Source organism: Mesoplodon densirostris, chromosome 12, assembly GCF_025265405.1.
Source record: "Mesoplodon densirostris isolate mMesDen1 chromosome 12, mMesDen1 primary haplotype, whole genome shotgun sequence".
NCBI lineage: Eukaryota > Metazoa > Chordata > Mammalia > Artiodactyla > Ziphiidae > Mesoplodon > Mesoplodon densirostris.
Window position 1 is genome coordinate 20,759,926 of NC_082672.1, and position 15,663 is coordinate 20,775,588.

At 35.4% G+C, this 15,663-nt stretch overlaps 1 protein-coding gene across 5 annotated transcripts in view; it reads right to left on the minus strand.

Annotated features, from left to right (window-relative positions):
• Positions 1-15,663, minus strand: part of UTRN (utrophin) — a 533,820-nt gene that overhangs the window by 58,116 nt on the left and 460,041 nt on the right. For all 5 annotated transcript variants that reach the window (XM_060114636.1, XM_060114635.1, XM_060114639.1 and 2 more), the window contains 3 exons: positions 12,225-12,426; positions 6,090-6,175; positions 1,739-1,896 (listed from right to left, as the gene is read on the minus strand). In XM_060114636.1, the coding sequence (XP_059970619.1) occupies positions 1,739-1,896; positions 6,090-6,175; positions 12,225-12,426 (446 nt within the window). The remainder of the gene's footprint in view (positions 1-1,738; positions 1,897-6,089; positions 6,176-12,224; positions 12,427-15,663) is intronic.

Sequence of the window (15,663 nt, forward strand, 5' to 3'; positions counted from 1 at the left end):
TTTAAATTGCAACAGGTGTTCCTGCTTCAAAATCTTCTGAAAATCTGTATAAAAGTAAAAAGAGAGTTTATATAACTCTTTCTAGGTCAGTTAAATCACTAAATATTTAAGGTTCTTCAAGGGAAAAAAATTCTAAAATTTAAAAAGATAAAAAGAAGAAATTGTCATTATGAAGAAGAAAAAAATCGCAATACCTTAATAGACTTAGATTTTAAAAAAAGAATCAAAACCCACACAGTTCTAGGTACTCTTCACATAGATATTTTAAAACTATAAAACTCATTCATCTAAAACAGTAAACATCTGAGAAAGTAAAGACTCACTGATAACTTCCTAAACTTGAAGGCCATTATAAACGCCAATAAAAACTGTTATCTCATTGTCCTGCTCCAGCCCTGTTACATCATACCAGGAGCACATTACGATGAATATACTTTGCAGGACTTCCAAATGTATCAATGATAAATTGTATGAAATGTCTTGGTTTCTCTTTAAATCTTAATACTAAGTAATTTTCACTTGTGCAAAGTTAAATTTGTACCAATGTCCTACTCCTGCTGTTGTCAAGGTCATTCTATGAACCAGAACACATGAGAATCATATTTAGAACTTTCACTTGGTAATTTTTGTATCTCTAAAACAAGAAAAAGGGCCATTATAAAATGTAATAAACCATAACATCAATTCTTCTTAAAGAGATGGTGTGAGCATTTTTCTCCTCAGCAATGATAAATCACTAGACATGCCTTGGCAAAATATCTGTAGGCTTGTATTTTATGCATACTTATAACATCGGTAGAAGCATTTCTAAAATGCTTCTCTATACAGTAAGCATCCAAAAAGAAACTAACGTGCTTTTCCAGTTTAATATCAGTAACTGAGATCAGTATAAAACTTGTGTACATCATTCTCCTTTTGTACATATGTTCTCAAAGAAAAGAGTGCAATTTCAATAACATCTTTAATTTACATTACATTAAAAAAAATCTTGCCTACAAGGAGGTCAGGGCATTTTTATTCATTTATGTAGCAAACATCTATTAAGCAGCTATGATGTTCAAGGCACTGTACATAGGGATACAATAGTAAAAAGAAAGAAACAGTCCTTGTTCATGGAGCTTAGGTTTATATAAAAGAAAAAAACCACTAAACAAGTAAGTATATAATTCAGTATGTTTTGATTATCAATTTTAATGAGCATGATAAGAAGGCAGAGGAGATTCAGGTGAATAGAGTAGGGACACATAACCTCATCTGAAGGAGTCAGAGAAGGATTTTCAGCAGATGTGAGATTTAAGGGAAGATCTAAAGAATGAATAAGGATTAGCAATGTCAAGGGAGTTTGTGGGTGGAGGGTAAGGAAGAACATTCTAAACAGAGGGCACATGTCCAAAGGCACTAGGGCCGGAATGAAGGAACTAAAACAGCATGGCTGGAAAGCTCAAGGGGACCAGTGGTATAAGATGAGGCTGGGGCAAAAGCAGGGCCAAATCACAGCAATCTAATGGCACATGTTAAAGATTTGAGGTTTTAACCCTTGAGGAACAGTAAGTCTCCTTGAGGGGGTTGCTGTTCCTTGAATCAAATGTGCCTTAAGAAATAAAATAAACTTACTGGGATGGTACCAGCATCTTCCACCACCTGGTTCCAGCCCAAGTCCCCTGTTCCATTTCTCAGAATATCCTCAATACCATTCCCCACACATTCTATACACCAGTGATCCTTCAGGAACGTTTACCTGTTGGAAGCAGCTGCGAACACTGGGTTCAATATTACTGCCCCCAAAAGCTGCTACTTCCCCCAGTTGCCGAGGGATCTGTATGGCATCATGAAGTAACAGGCCAAGCTGTCTCTGGTCACACATTTCTGTGGGTCCAGCCACTTCCTTAAAGAGATCTACAAGGAGGAGAGGCAAGAGGTTAACCTCCATCTGCCTGTTCTGGAATTTTAAGTAAAATATACCTTTGGTTATGTGGAATGAATGACATAGATTAAAAAAAAACTTATGGCGACATGAATTACATTAGTTGTCGCCTGAATTCTGGTAAGCTTAACATTCTGCATATTTGTAATCAGGAACTGGTTAACTACATGTTTCCTAAAACGATCTACTGCAGTGTATAAATACATATAAACAGACCAATAAATACAAATTTCCTTTTTAAATGGTCCAGTGTATGCGTGCGGGTTCGTTCAGTGGTCTCTCTAAGGTTTCCCTTCCGACTGAAAAAGACAGACAGCTAAAAAGAAGCTTTCTTTATGACTTGTTAAAGGAATGAATGTATCTTAAGTAGCAAATTTTAAAAGATTTGTTTATCAACTTTTTGTATTCACTCCTAAATTCAATATTCATTAACATATATATTTTAATTTCTTTTAAAGATTTCTATACTCAAATCTATTTTGCATAAGAAACATTAAACAGTATAAGGAGGTGTCTTTTATTTTTAGGGGTTATTTTTTTAGGCCCAATCAGTCTCTCATTCCTTATTAGCGATAAAAATGATTTTTTACATCATTTCATGTAAAAAATACATTAATTCAAATGTAAAGGACTTAATGAAAACTCATGCATACTTTCACACAATTCTTAGGCTTTTCTATTCATTAAAAAAAAAGATGTTTTAAAAAGTTTTTGATTCAGTAAAATAAAAACTCTTTTCCTCCTTCTAGAATTGGCTTATCTTCTTTTCATCACTTACAGTATTTTGAAGATGAAAATTATTACCATATTTCCAGCAACAAAGCTAATATAGTCAAATAAGTTACTTTCGGAGTAGGGAGAAATTTCATGTAAAAACAATCCACTTCATTATAGAAACTAACACTTTTTGGAAAGAAATTTCCAAGTTCTAAAAATTCAAAATCACACAAATTCTAAATGGTTTTCATGTGAAGTTTTCCAAGAAAAAAAGAATGGGGAGTAAATATTTATTGGATCCTAAAAAACATTTTCAAACAATACCTGATAAATTAATATCAGATCAAAAGGTATCATTCCCTTTTTTTAAGGAAATAAGGCTAGATCTAACACTGTCAACAGTAAATTTTCAAACAACTAAACCAAGCTCAGTGATACTGACCCAGTAATTATAATGAAATATGACTTTAATTATAAGCATACATAGGGAAAGCAAATTCAATAAAAAATACATTTAATTTTTGTTATCATTTGTTCTCTTAGGTGGTTAGAGTTCTACTTGCTTCTTTTCATTTGTCAAAAATAAGACTATCATAGCCAGAAAGTATTTATCCAGGATTCTTATTATGATTCTCATTGTAAACCCGTTCCTGAGAAGAGGCCTCCTAAGTCAATACAAAGTTGATGCATATGAATAATAATAATCTGTAGAGAGAAGTGTACATATTCAGCAACATCAATCATGCCCAGCTTTCCTCTTTTGAGGAAGATAGCTATACTACTATGCCACTATTTAGGTAAAACTACACACAAAACATAAGAGAAAAGACTCCTTAACATTCTGACATATTTCTGAATTCTTATGAAAGTTCACATGTTGATGTTACAGTCAGATATGAAAAGGAGTATCAGGATGTGGGGATGGATCAGAGGAATGTTCCAATCTAAAACCCAAGTTCCAATAAGTAATCACAGAAGAGATGCAAAAAGCCATTCAAAAGGATCTCTGTAAATGTGTTGCTGATGAGGCAAGGAAGCCACTGAGTTACAAGCAGGAAGGCCAGAGTGTTGTTAGAACCTAATCAAGGGCCATTCTCAAAAAGGCACGAAGAGAAAAGAAGGTGTCACCGGGGTAAAGACACTGAGGTAAGCCATTGCAAAATCAGCGTTCAGTTGGATACCAACTGACCCAGAATAGCACCTCTGCCATTGAGTTTGGAGTGCAAAGTGTCTTGAATATTAACTCCAACAAAGAAAGTAATAATGAGGAAGTGTTCTGATACCACTAGGGAAATCAAAACTGGAATCAGAGCTGCTAAGGACCTCAAAGTTAAAAACAAAACAAAACCCCAGAATATTTCGAGAGTCTCAGTACTCTGAGGAAAGATTTAAAGATTTCAACCCAAAGATTTCTTATTTAATTAAGTTCTAAATGGCATACTTCATGGATTAAATTAAATATCAGAAATTTTCATTGCAGGGCTTCTGCTTCCCCTGCTATAATCTGAAAATTCAATGTGGAATTATACAGAGATTTGTTTCCCGACATTTGTAGAAAGAGTGTCCACTGTAGTACGAGTGTATGAGTACATGTATGCTGAAATACCTCTTCATTTGAAAAATTATATGCTTCAGAAATACGTGTGAAGGTATGTGTGTTGATAAAAGACATTTTTTATATATTGCATAGAATTTGGTTTTTGCTCTAGAACTTTAGCCATCATGGTGTAACTCTTTCTTTTGGCCTCAGATTACTCCAATAATCAGCTTGAAAAATACAGGGAGGAGGCATTGTTGATCTAGAAAAACAGATCACCCTTGCATTTTAATAAGATTCATGATAAACTTTGAGGTTGGATTTGCACTCTTTTCAGAGTAAGTTGAGCACCGTAACATAATTGCTACTTTCAGAGAACCCTAAATTCTTTTAGGAACACATGAAAACCCCAAATCACAGTTGATTTTTTTAAAGTCCTTTTCTAATTTGATACACTGACGTTTTCATTAACATTTTTCTTTCCCACTCATTATAGAAATAACTTTTTTAGCTTTGAAAATTATATCTTTTGACAATTATAATGCTGAAGACAATTTAAATTCTAGATAAAGTGCCACCAAACAGAAGCCTGTGCAAAGCTTTTTTCTGCATGGCTTACTAGGTTCTGACTCCATCAAGGCACCTTGCCTCCTGATCCTACAATCAGCTTTTCATTTCATTTTCACTGACATTCTTGTCAAACTATCTAAAAAAAAACAAGCCACCATGATCTAGCCCTGGAATTCAAAAACAAATTGCTTCACAGCCATCCCAGAAAATAAAAGTATTTTAAAATGTATGTATGTTCACAGAAGATGAAGAACCTAAAATTTATAGGACCTGGGATCAAATATTTTCCTGTTTTTGGTATCTCTCTATTCATGAAATATCCCTCTCCCTCTCCCTCGAAGGTATGGATATATCTGTACAGAATCATATGAGGCTATGCATGGCAGGATCAATTTACTCACATTTTATAGATAAAATTAAATTAAAAAAATTTACAGTAATTAAGTGTTCAGAGACATAGCAGCAATTGCTACCATTTATTCAACAACTGCTATTTCTAGGTACTTTTCACATATGATCTCTAGTTGCTTTCAAAGCAAGAATTACTAGCATCATTCTTTGTTGAAGAAAATTCACTAAATTTCAGCTCCCTGGAATGTGAAATGGAAATCTTATTACTACCTCTTAGCTGTCGGTATTCAGTGGAATCATGTAACCTGCCCAGAGTCATCCAGCAGCCACTAAATTGTAGAGCTGAGATTTGAAGGCAGGCCTCCCTGGCTCCCAAACCTGTCCCTTTCCAAATGTCAAGATGCCCTGCATTAACTGACAGCTAAAAGGTCACCACTGATTTATTTGGTGAATAAGAACAAATATAACGAAATTTAAAAATTTATCACTTTACTTTCTTCTACTATAAAATATAATTATTTGTCTCACTGTGACTATAACACTTCTAGTCCATGCTGATTTTCTTAAGCATTGGAAATATAGGGAAATAGAAAAGGTTTGGGCTTTAGAGTCAGAAATATCTGCGATCTAATTCTAGCCCCAAGATTCACTGTCTCTACAGCCTTGACTAGATTTCTAACCCCTCCCAAGAATTATTTTTTTCAGCTGGAAAATGGAAATCACAATGCCTACATTATGGGGCATTTATGAATTAAATGAGATACAATCTGCAGTCAGTTCTTACTCCATCAATGCACCTCACATCTTGATCCTATAATCAGCTTTCCATTTCACACAAATTCACATCACTTTGCACTGACACCCTTTGTCTAGCCTTAAAAAAAAAAGAGCTATTATTACTAGCAAATCATATAAAGTAAGTCTCTAATAAGTTGTTATTATCATTATTATTACTAAAAACATTATTGGTATAAGAAAAGTCTTACATACATCTGTATTTTTCTTCTAAGACACCTTTGGAGAGAGAGATCAATCCAATCTTCAGACTCTGCACTCTTATTTTTCCAGTCCGACCCCTGAAATTATAAGAATCTCAGTGTGTTAGATGCATTTAAAACTGTATACAGTATGCTAATTATTTCTGAATATCTATTTCCTTGAGGCTAAATGGAAAAAAAACTGCATCTTAAAATTGCAACTTTCTATTCACTTTTATTAATTAATGTTAAACCCATACCATAAGTTTATGACGTATTTTAATAGCATATTTGACTTAGTCTGCAAGAATATACAGCCTGAAGTCACTTTACGTACAACATATGAACTAGGAAGAATAAAAGAAAGTAAAATTAAAATGCTAATTATAAAGCTAAAAATATTTCATTTTTATAAACACTATGAATTAAAATCTGTTAATAATTATAAATGCAAGATTCAAAATAATAGCTAGAGATATATATAATATGCATGTGATAATACAGAAAGAAAGGTATAATGATATATCTAAAAACAGATGTAAGAAAACTGACTGGAAAATTAACTATATGTTGAGGACTATAACTTGTTGAATACTTAAAAACTTCTCGTCTTCATTGATTTTGATCTCTGTCAATGCAGTTTCTTTAAATTACTACTGCAATTATAATAGTCAATGATCTTAAACACACAGGTGTGCAATCTTTATTTGGGGAAGTATCAAATTATAATTAAATACAAAATGTATTAATTAATTAACACTAGAAAATAGCTTCATATTATGCCAATGAGAGACCATTTCAATTTCACTTATAATTTGACTGGAAGAATAATTCTATCTGTAAAAGCATAGAGTTATATTTACTCTGTCTTTTATCAAAGAATAAATGAGTTGTTTACCAAATGTCACACTGTACTAGATCCTGGAGCTGGGGAAAGGGAAATGCAGAAGCTACAAAAGTTAATCCATGATCCTTGCTATGAAATAACACATAGTCCAGAAAAAAATCAAGATATAAAGATTTCTATCTTTATTATTTCATATAAACAGGATCACAGTTTTCAGTTTCAGTTTTTACTGTTAATTTTCTTATGATATGTTTTCAATACGCAAGTACAACACATTCAAAAGCTATAACTAAATGTTTACATAATTACATGAATACTTAAAATTTAGTAATTCATGCTATTTAAAAACATAAATATTTGTACCATGTAACTTTAATTTTAAGCATCCTTATTGTCAAACTGTATTTAAGTCTGGCTCGTTGATATTTTTACTATTACTACTAACTGATATCTTTCATTCTCAAATTATAAATACTCAATTAAATTTCTGTAAACATACAATGACATATAAAGTATGAAATAAATAAAAAAGGAAAACATGCTTAGGGATTGGTAAAATGTATTTTCAAAATAGTCCCTCAGGGCTTCCCTGGTGGTGCAGTGGTTGAGAGTCCGCCTGCCGATGCAGGGGACACGGGTTCGTGCCCCGGTCCGGGAAGATCCCACATGCCGCGGAGCGGCTGGGCCCGTGAGCCATGGCCACTGAGCCTGTGCGTCCGGAGCCTGTGCTCCACAACGGGAGAAGCCACAACAGTGAGAGGCCCGCATACCGCAAAAAAAAAAAAAGTCCCTCAATAGCCTAGTGTTTACAATCTGTACTAAATCATACCCAACAAACATATTGAACCCTTGCTATGTATGTGTACAACATTCAGAATTGACCTATAAAATAACTAATACTTAAATTTTAAAATAAATATAGCCATTATAAGCAGAAACCTAAGGTTTATATACTCATTTCAGTTTCCCACAATTATAGAAATACTAGTTCCAAATTAACCTTAAACTGAGCCATGCTATGAAGTGTGTTTGTATTTCATATTTTTTAGGTGTTTCCTAATTATCACACGAAAATAGACTATGTCTGTTTTCTTCCCTCTAAAAATCAGGAAATTTTATTCTCTGTACACAGTCAGACAACAGACTTGAAGAAAATAACAAAAGGCTGTGCAAATAGACTAGTACATGACTGTGGCTAAGGACAAAGTAATCCCTTAAGGGAAAAAAAGATCAAACTGGTACGTATTGGAGGCTGATCTCCAGTCTTTGGTGACAACACCAGAAGGGAACATCATCAGGAAGACTACTGAAAATGTCAACCATCCATTCATGGCACCATCAACGATTATGAAGGTTTACTGTGATCCCAGCATTGTTCTATGTTCCATAGGACCAAGAGAAAAGTGTAAGACATGATTCCTACCCATGACTAGCTGGAGAGGTGAGACAAGGAAACAACTAGAGAATCATAAGGAAATATTAGACCAATCATATGCATGGAAATAAACAAGATAATTGTGGCTGACTAGTCATTAATGATCGGTGGTTAGTCTGAGTAGTTATTAGTCTCACAACATTTGATAGAGAAGATAAGTCTAAAATCAGACACTGAAGGCACGACACAGCTGGACTGTCCTGACTAGGAGAAAGTAGATTATCATAGGAAAAGCCCGGACAAGGGGACAGAGAAAGGGGATGTGAGCACCAGAGGCAGGATTCATCAGGTACAGCGAGAACTTGCATCAAGAGTAAATGGTTGATAAAGTTGTCCAGGTTATATGGAGCCAGAGGATAGAGGGCTTTGATGTTAAATAAGATATCAGAATTTGAAAGGTAACAGGGAGTCATTTATTGTGAGTGACATAACACAATATTTAAGTATTTGATTCCCTGATAGTTTTCATAAGTAACTCCTAAAATTAATTCAACCAGAAAGATATGTACCCTATAAATAAAATTATATCCGCCTTGAAATAGTGGGAAAAATGACTTAACACTGCATCAAATGAGGTTAATATTCTCTGCAGGGACAAAAATATTTAAACCAAGAAATCCAGACTACTGCTTTAAATCTTGATTTAAACAAATTTAATTTCCACTAAATTTAGAAGGGAGATTGTGGAATTAAGACTTTTTAGCCCAGGAAGATGAAGACTGAGAGAGGTTGTGAACTCATAAATGGAATCAGTTTTATCTTTATAGTTTATAAAGTCCTTTCTATATATATATTAGTTCATTTGCCCTTCACAATCACTTATGTATGTGAAGCAGAGCAGATATTTTTATCTCAATTTTTCAGATGAGAAATTGAGATGCCAAAAGTTAAGCGGCTGTCAAGTTTTAAAGCAACCAGAACCAAAAATGTGGATTCTTTTCCTCTACAACAGAAGAAAATAGACTCTTTTTTCAGACAATTCAGAATATTAGGAGTTGGGTACATGTTAAAAGCTGAAAGAAACAGTAAACAATATAATTTATAAAGTACTATCTTTCTTAGATATGGCAGTATGGTAGGAATAATCAAGTGATTATCAAAAAAGCTGAATATAGTTCCATATCTACTACTAATATGCAGTAGGTGGCTATGGATAAATTGTCTTATCTCACTGGGTCAGTTTCTCAATCAGTAAAATGAGGAGGGCAGAATGGAAGATCATCAAAGTCCTTCTGCTTCTAGAATTCTAGGATCTCCTGTGAGTGCATCACTCATTATTTCAAGAGCTGGTTGAATATATTTCAAGGGCTGAAAATACCAGGTCTGGCTGCAACCAAAGCAGTGCAATAAAAAATATATGGTTAATAGATGAATGTCAGATTAACTGAATGAATGGACGGGTTAGATCATGGTATCATTTCCAAGGTTCAGAGACTTCTTAGGGGTCCATAACGTTCTGGTGCATTGGATGGAGTAGATCATAATTCCATCAGATTCTCAAAGGAAACTAATGACTTGAAAACAGTTAATAACTCTTGTTTGGATAAAGGAATAAGTCATAGTTGCTAGAGAAATTTAGGTAATCAACTCTGGCCATCTGAGACTACCATCATATGAGTAACTGTACTTTTTCCTTAGGTTAATTCATGATATTCCTCTCCAAGGTGGAAAACTCGACTGAATGGACACTGTTCTAACCTAGCATGGTCTTTGCTATATTTCTTTGGCATGGAAGGGAGATAAATCCTAAAAGCTTTTTGTCCTTTGAAAAGGAACATTTCAAGATACTGTCTTTCTAAATAAGAAACATTATCTCTGTGTTGCATTTCTCATTTGTTCACATTTGACAGTAGAAAGTGAAAATATGCCAACATTTAACTCCCTAGAATATGAATTACGATGTTTCACATACTGCTTCCTTCCCAACTAAGTGGCACTATTCCCTTTGGGCTGTCCAGTGAAAACAGCATATATATGTGTTATGGGCTGAGTTACATCCACCTAAAATTCCTGTGTTGAAGTCCTAACTCCCAGTACCTCAGGATGCAACTATATATGGAGAAAGTCTTTAAATAGGTAATTAAGTTGAAATGAAGTCATGAGACTGGGGACTAATCCAATATGACTGTTGTTCTTACAGAACATTAGGACACAGACACACACAGAAGAAAGACCATGTGGGAACACAGGGAGAAGACAGCCATCTATAAGCCAAGGAGAGAGGCCTCAGAAGAAACCAACCCTGCTGACATCTTGACTTTGGACTTCCAGTCTCCAGGACTATGAGAAATAAATTTCTGTTGTTTAAGCTAACTAGTCTGTGATACTTTGTTAAGGCAGCCCAAGTAGAGTGTTAGAGCCACAGATGATGCTGAAGCAGGGTGATTTAACATCTTCTCCAGTTCTTCCCTAAAACATGTCTCAAAATACACACCTCTGGCTCTACCATACTCCATAGAGCTTAATGAAGTCCTTAACTAAGTATCCCATGACTTCCCATTCTTCCTGGGACATAAAATTAAGTTATAGGCTTTGTAGTTAAAACACCTAATTGACCAGTCATTTTAGTGAATTTACTATAGAAAATGTCTCTTAGAGGTTTAAAAAATTGAAGATCAACTTAACAGTGAATTAATGTTAACAGTCATATTTTACCCTAGGAATATAAAAATTTGCATTAAAATGAAATGTACTGAAAGATATCACACAGGGAGATAGTAAAGCCCACATTCATCATGGTAACAGAGATCCATGCTATCTGTTCTTCAGTGAGTTTATTAAGAGCCTCAAGCACACAATGGCTGTTTATTTTTAAAAAAGACATTGTTATGATATTTGTCAGTATTGAAAGATAAAAGATTTTTCTAATCAAAAGAATAAATGAAATTTTAATTAACTGAAAGCTCTTGAAAGCTCTTGTATCTATCATTTACTTCTTATACAGAATCAATCAGCTGCTAAACCATGCGTGCATTTATGAACTATCATCTATCTTCTTTCTCTCTAAATCAAATAAAAAACTGATAAGCACAAATTTTCATACAGCTAATTAACAGAAAATAAAATTTAGAGTCTGAGAGAAAAACAACAGTTCTAGTTTTCTTATTTCATCTTTGCATACTTTAACCCCCTACCAGAAGAATGAATAATTCTCAATGTTTCAGAAATGTCAGCCCACAGCAGGTCTTTCTAGAATTGATTATTTTACAAATGCATTGTCACATTTAAAAAAGCCAAATTAATGGCAAATGAGTTATGCTGAAAGCTGGGAGTGCTCTTTATGTAACAGTGAGCATCTAATTAAATTACAGATATTGGAGTGTCCTATAGTATAAATTATTTAAAACACCATATATACACATAACCACCACTGCAATAAAAAAAGCTAATACCAAAAGAGAAATTAAATCCTTTTAACTGCCAAATTGCTCTTAAGTTGTCATACAAGAAATGCAGAATGGATTATTATGAGCCAACAAATTTTAAAATTCATAACAATAACTACAAAATTTTGTCTTTTGAAAAAAGAAATACTATAAAACATTATGTAGGAAGGAAATCGGACTTCTTCCCATTAGGTTTCCCCTAGCACAGTGACTAAAAATGCTACAAATTTGACAGCCTTTATAAATTGAAGCAAAATCTTAAAAATCATAGATAGACATTCTTTTTTGTTCTATTGTTGGTTAAGAGCTCAATTTTTGGAAAGTCGTTTCTTTTCAACAATTAACATAAATATTTCCACTGGGAAAAGGACTGTGAAAGAAAGTATCTTCTTAAAAATTCACTTTAAAAATGTAGACATTTTGCACTATCAACATATTTCAGCCAATGACTGTATTTTAATGGGAAAAATATGCACTTACGTATCATATACATTGAGTAGCCAGTTGAGACACATATCCACGCAGAGAGGAACGTTGACCAGATTTTTATGCATTTGTTCAAGGCCATCATAAATTGTTGTCAGACAGTTGATGACATCTGGAACACTAAGAAGCTGATCGTTTTGGTTTAGCTTGTGCTGTTTGAAAACTTCATTTGTTGTATTCAACTCTAAGAGATCCACTAATTAGGTGAGAAAAAGGAATATGCACAGTCATTACATTATAGAACAATGCTGAAACAAAACCACTGCCAGTCTTGAGTTTTTAGCTTGATTCTTCAATGTAAGAATCTATCCTTTTTCTCTAATTTCAATTTTTAAAGAAATAAATAGCATTTCCATTCTTACATCTCTAAACTCTTCTTTTATCCACATCGCTTATGTTTATGCTTTTGAATCTAAACTCTGCCACTTTTCAATATGACCTCACTTTTCACTCTTTGGAATGTAAATTTTTCCACCTTTACTTTTCTGGCTTTCCTCTCTTCAGCTTCTTTGTACTTCTGAATGTAGGAAAGCATAAATCTCTAAGTCTAATCCCAATGGTAGAACAGCTAAAATATGACATTGCTCTTTCTCCTCACTTTTGAGAATAGCCAGTTCACCTCTCATTCATCCTTTATATCACTGTGTAACTGATCATTCTTTTTTTTTTTTTTTGCGGTACATGGGCCTCTCACTGTTGTGGCCTCTCCCGTTGCGGAGCACAGGCTCCGGACGCTCAGGCTCAGCGGCCATGGCTCACGGGCCCAGCCGCTCCGCGGCATGTGGGATCTTCCCAGACCGGGGCATGAACCAGTGTCCCCTGCATCGGCAGGCGGACTCTCAACCACTGCGCCACCAGGGAAGCCCATAACTGATCATTCTTAAACAGTTTCTCCACATGCACATCATTAGATAAACAAAGTTCACTGAAGTTATTCCGTTAATAAAACAGGTTTGGAGAAAAATAATAGTTCTCCACTGCCTACTGAATCAAGCCTGATCTGTAAGGCCCTCAAAATCTGGCTCTAACCTGGGTTGCTTCCCATGATCCTTTGGCACATAGGCAACTTGTAGCTAGGTAGGATTAGAGGAGGTTCACAGTACAGGTCCACCCATCCACGGCTCTTCATGTATTTGTTCCCATTCCTTGCCCTTCATGGACAGAACCTCTACAGTGGGCATGGCTGGTGCTAGACTATGCAGGGTGGACACATAAGGATAAAGTGGAGCCCTGCTCTCAAAGATGGCCAGTCTGAGAAGGAGGATAAGCATACTGATAACTTCAATAAAAGGGGTGGAAATGCCCTAAAAGAAGAAGACATAAGTTTCCACAAGAGCTATTACTGCTAGGGGAGTGGAAGCAGCTGAGAAAAAGCTCCCTGGAAAGGTGGGATTTGAAATGGACCTTAAAAAGTAGCTAAGATAGGGCTTCCCTGGTGGCGCAGTGGTTGAGAGTCCACCTGCCGATGCAGGGGACACGGGTTCGTGCCCTGGTCCGGGAGGATACCGCATGCCACGGAATGGCTGGGCCCATGAGCCGTGGCCGCTGAGCCTGCGCATCCGGAGCCTGTGCTCCACAACGGGAGAGGCCACAGCAGTGAGAGGCCCGCGTAACGCAAAAAAAAAAAAAAAAAGCTAAAATACAAGAGATCCATATAAAGCAAGGAAAGAATTCCAGGAAGAGAGAACTGCTTGAAAAAAGACAAGAATTCAAGGCAGTCTGGGCAGCTCTGGGAACCGATGATGTCTGTGTGGATGGTGTGTGGTCACACGTGGGTGGCATATAGTTACTGTGAGGTAGACGCACCGAGCTCAGGGGGCAGGCCATGTTGGCCTAGGGGGCGCCCTCCAAGGTCAGGAGGAAGAGTTTAGACAAAGAGAAGAACATTACATAATCTTTCCTTTCAATCAACTTTGAGTCATTCATTAGCTAACTGAAAACAGGAAAACATACTAGATTATCAAATTGCCATGTATTTATACATTTACTGAGCGTGGAGATGACTCTTGTAAATCTAAACATGTAGGTTTGGAAAATTACAGAACCACATGAACTTAAGGTCTGCTCATGGAAATTACTGCTTTATAAAATTCTTCCCCATCTACATGCTTAACTTTTTAACGTTAAAAAAATAAACTTGGGAAAACTTTTTTTAATATATAAACAACTACTTTCTCTTTGCATGATACACAACTGTTCCCTCAAAAGCATGACACATTTTGACAGTTAAGTAAAATGAACAAATAGCTTCCTTTGTATTTTAACCATTGAATAAACACTAATTTTGATTTTTTTAAAAAATAAATTTATTTATTTATTTTTGGCTGCATTGGGTCTTTGCTGTGTGTGGGTTTTCTCTAGTTGCAGTGTGTGGGCTTCTCATTGCAGTGGCTTCTCTTGTTGAGGAGCACAGGCTCTAGTTGTGTGCGCTTCAGTAGTTGCGGCACACAGGCTCAGTAGTTGTGGCTCGCGGGCTCTAGAGCACAGGCTCAGTAGTTGTGGTGCACGGGCTTAGTTGCTCCGTGACATGTGGGATCTTCCCGGACCAGGACTTGAACCTGTGTCCCTTGCATTGGCAGGCAGATTCTTAACCACTGAGCCACCAGGGAAGCCCTAATTTTGAATTTTTTAAAGACATTTATGAAATGTGTCTACTCTACCTGCTTAAATACCATAGAATGATTTTTTCCCCAAATTATCTACAATGGAAAAGAACTGCTTTAAAATTATACAGATTAAAATTATTTTTAAAACAACTCAACAGAGAGGCCTTTTTTTTTTTTTTTAAAGAGAGAAACACACAAATATAGAACACACAAGTCTGGACAAAAGATCAGTCCATTTCCTCTAGATGTCAAATACATCACTGGTAAAATTTCAGCTAATTACAAAAGTAACCTGTGTAAGCTTCACATGAGTTCGAGATGGTGTCAGAAAAAAAAAAAAAAAGAACCATCTGGAATTTTCATTGTCATTTTTACCTCATTTCTTGGCACTGTACACTATTTTCAATTATAAACTTCCAGAGGGCAGGAGTAAAATTCAAATTCATTCTTCACAGTACTTGACAAAGAGAGTGCTTAATAAATGACAGTGGCCACAGAACTATAATTCCTCACAGATATAAAGAAACATATTCAAATACTACCAAAATGCTCTAAGTTTTCTGAATTTCAACACTAATTATGCCAGCAACACAGCACTGCTATTACATCCTTACATGGCCTAAAGGTGAAAAAAAGACCAAATTCCAAAAAGACCATTTCCTGAATCAAGTTGTCCTTGTATTTCTTCTGGAAAAGCCTCCTTTGTGATACACTTTGTAGCTGTGACAGTAATTTGCCGCATCCCACAGACTATCATGTCTTCAATTTTTAGTGATTTACTCTGACACTTTGCCTTCGTGCTTAAGCCAGGAATACATCTCCCTGAA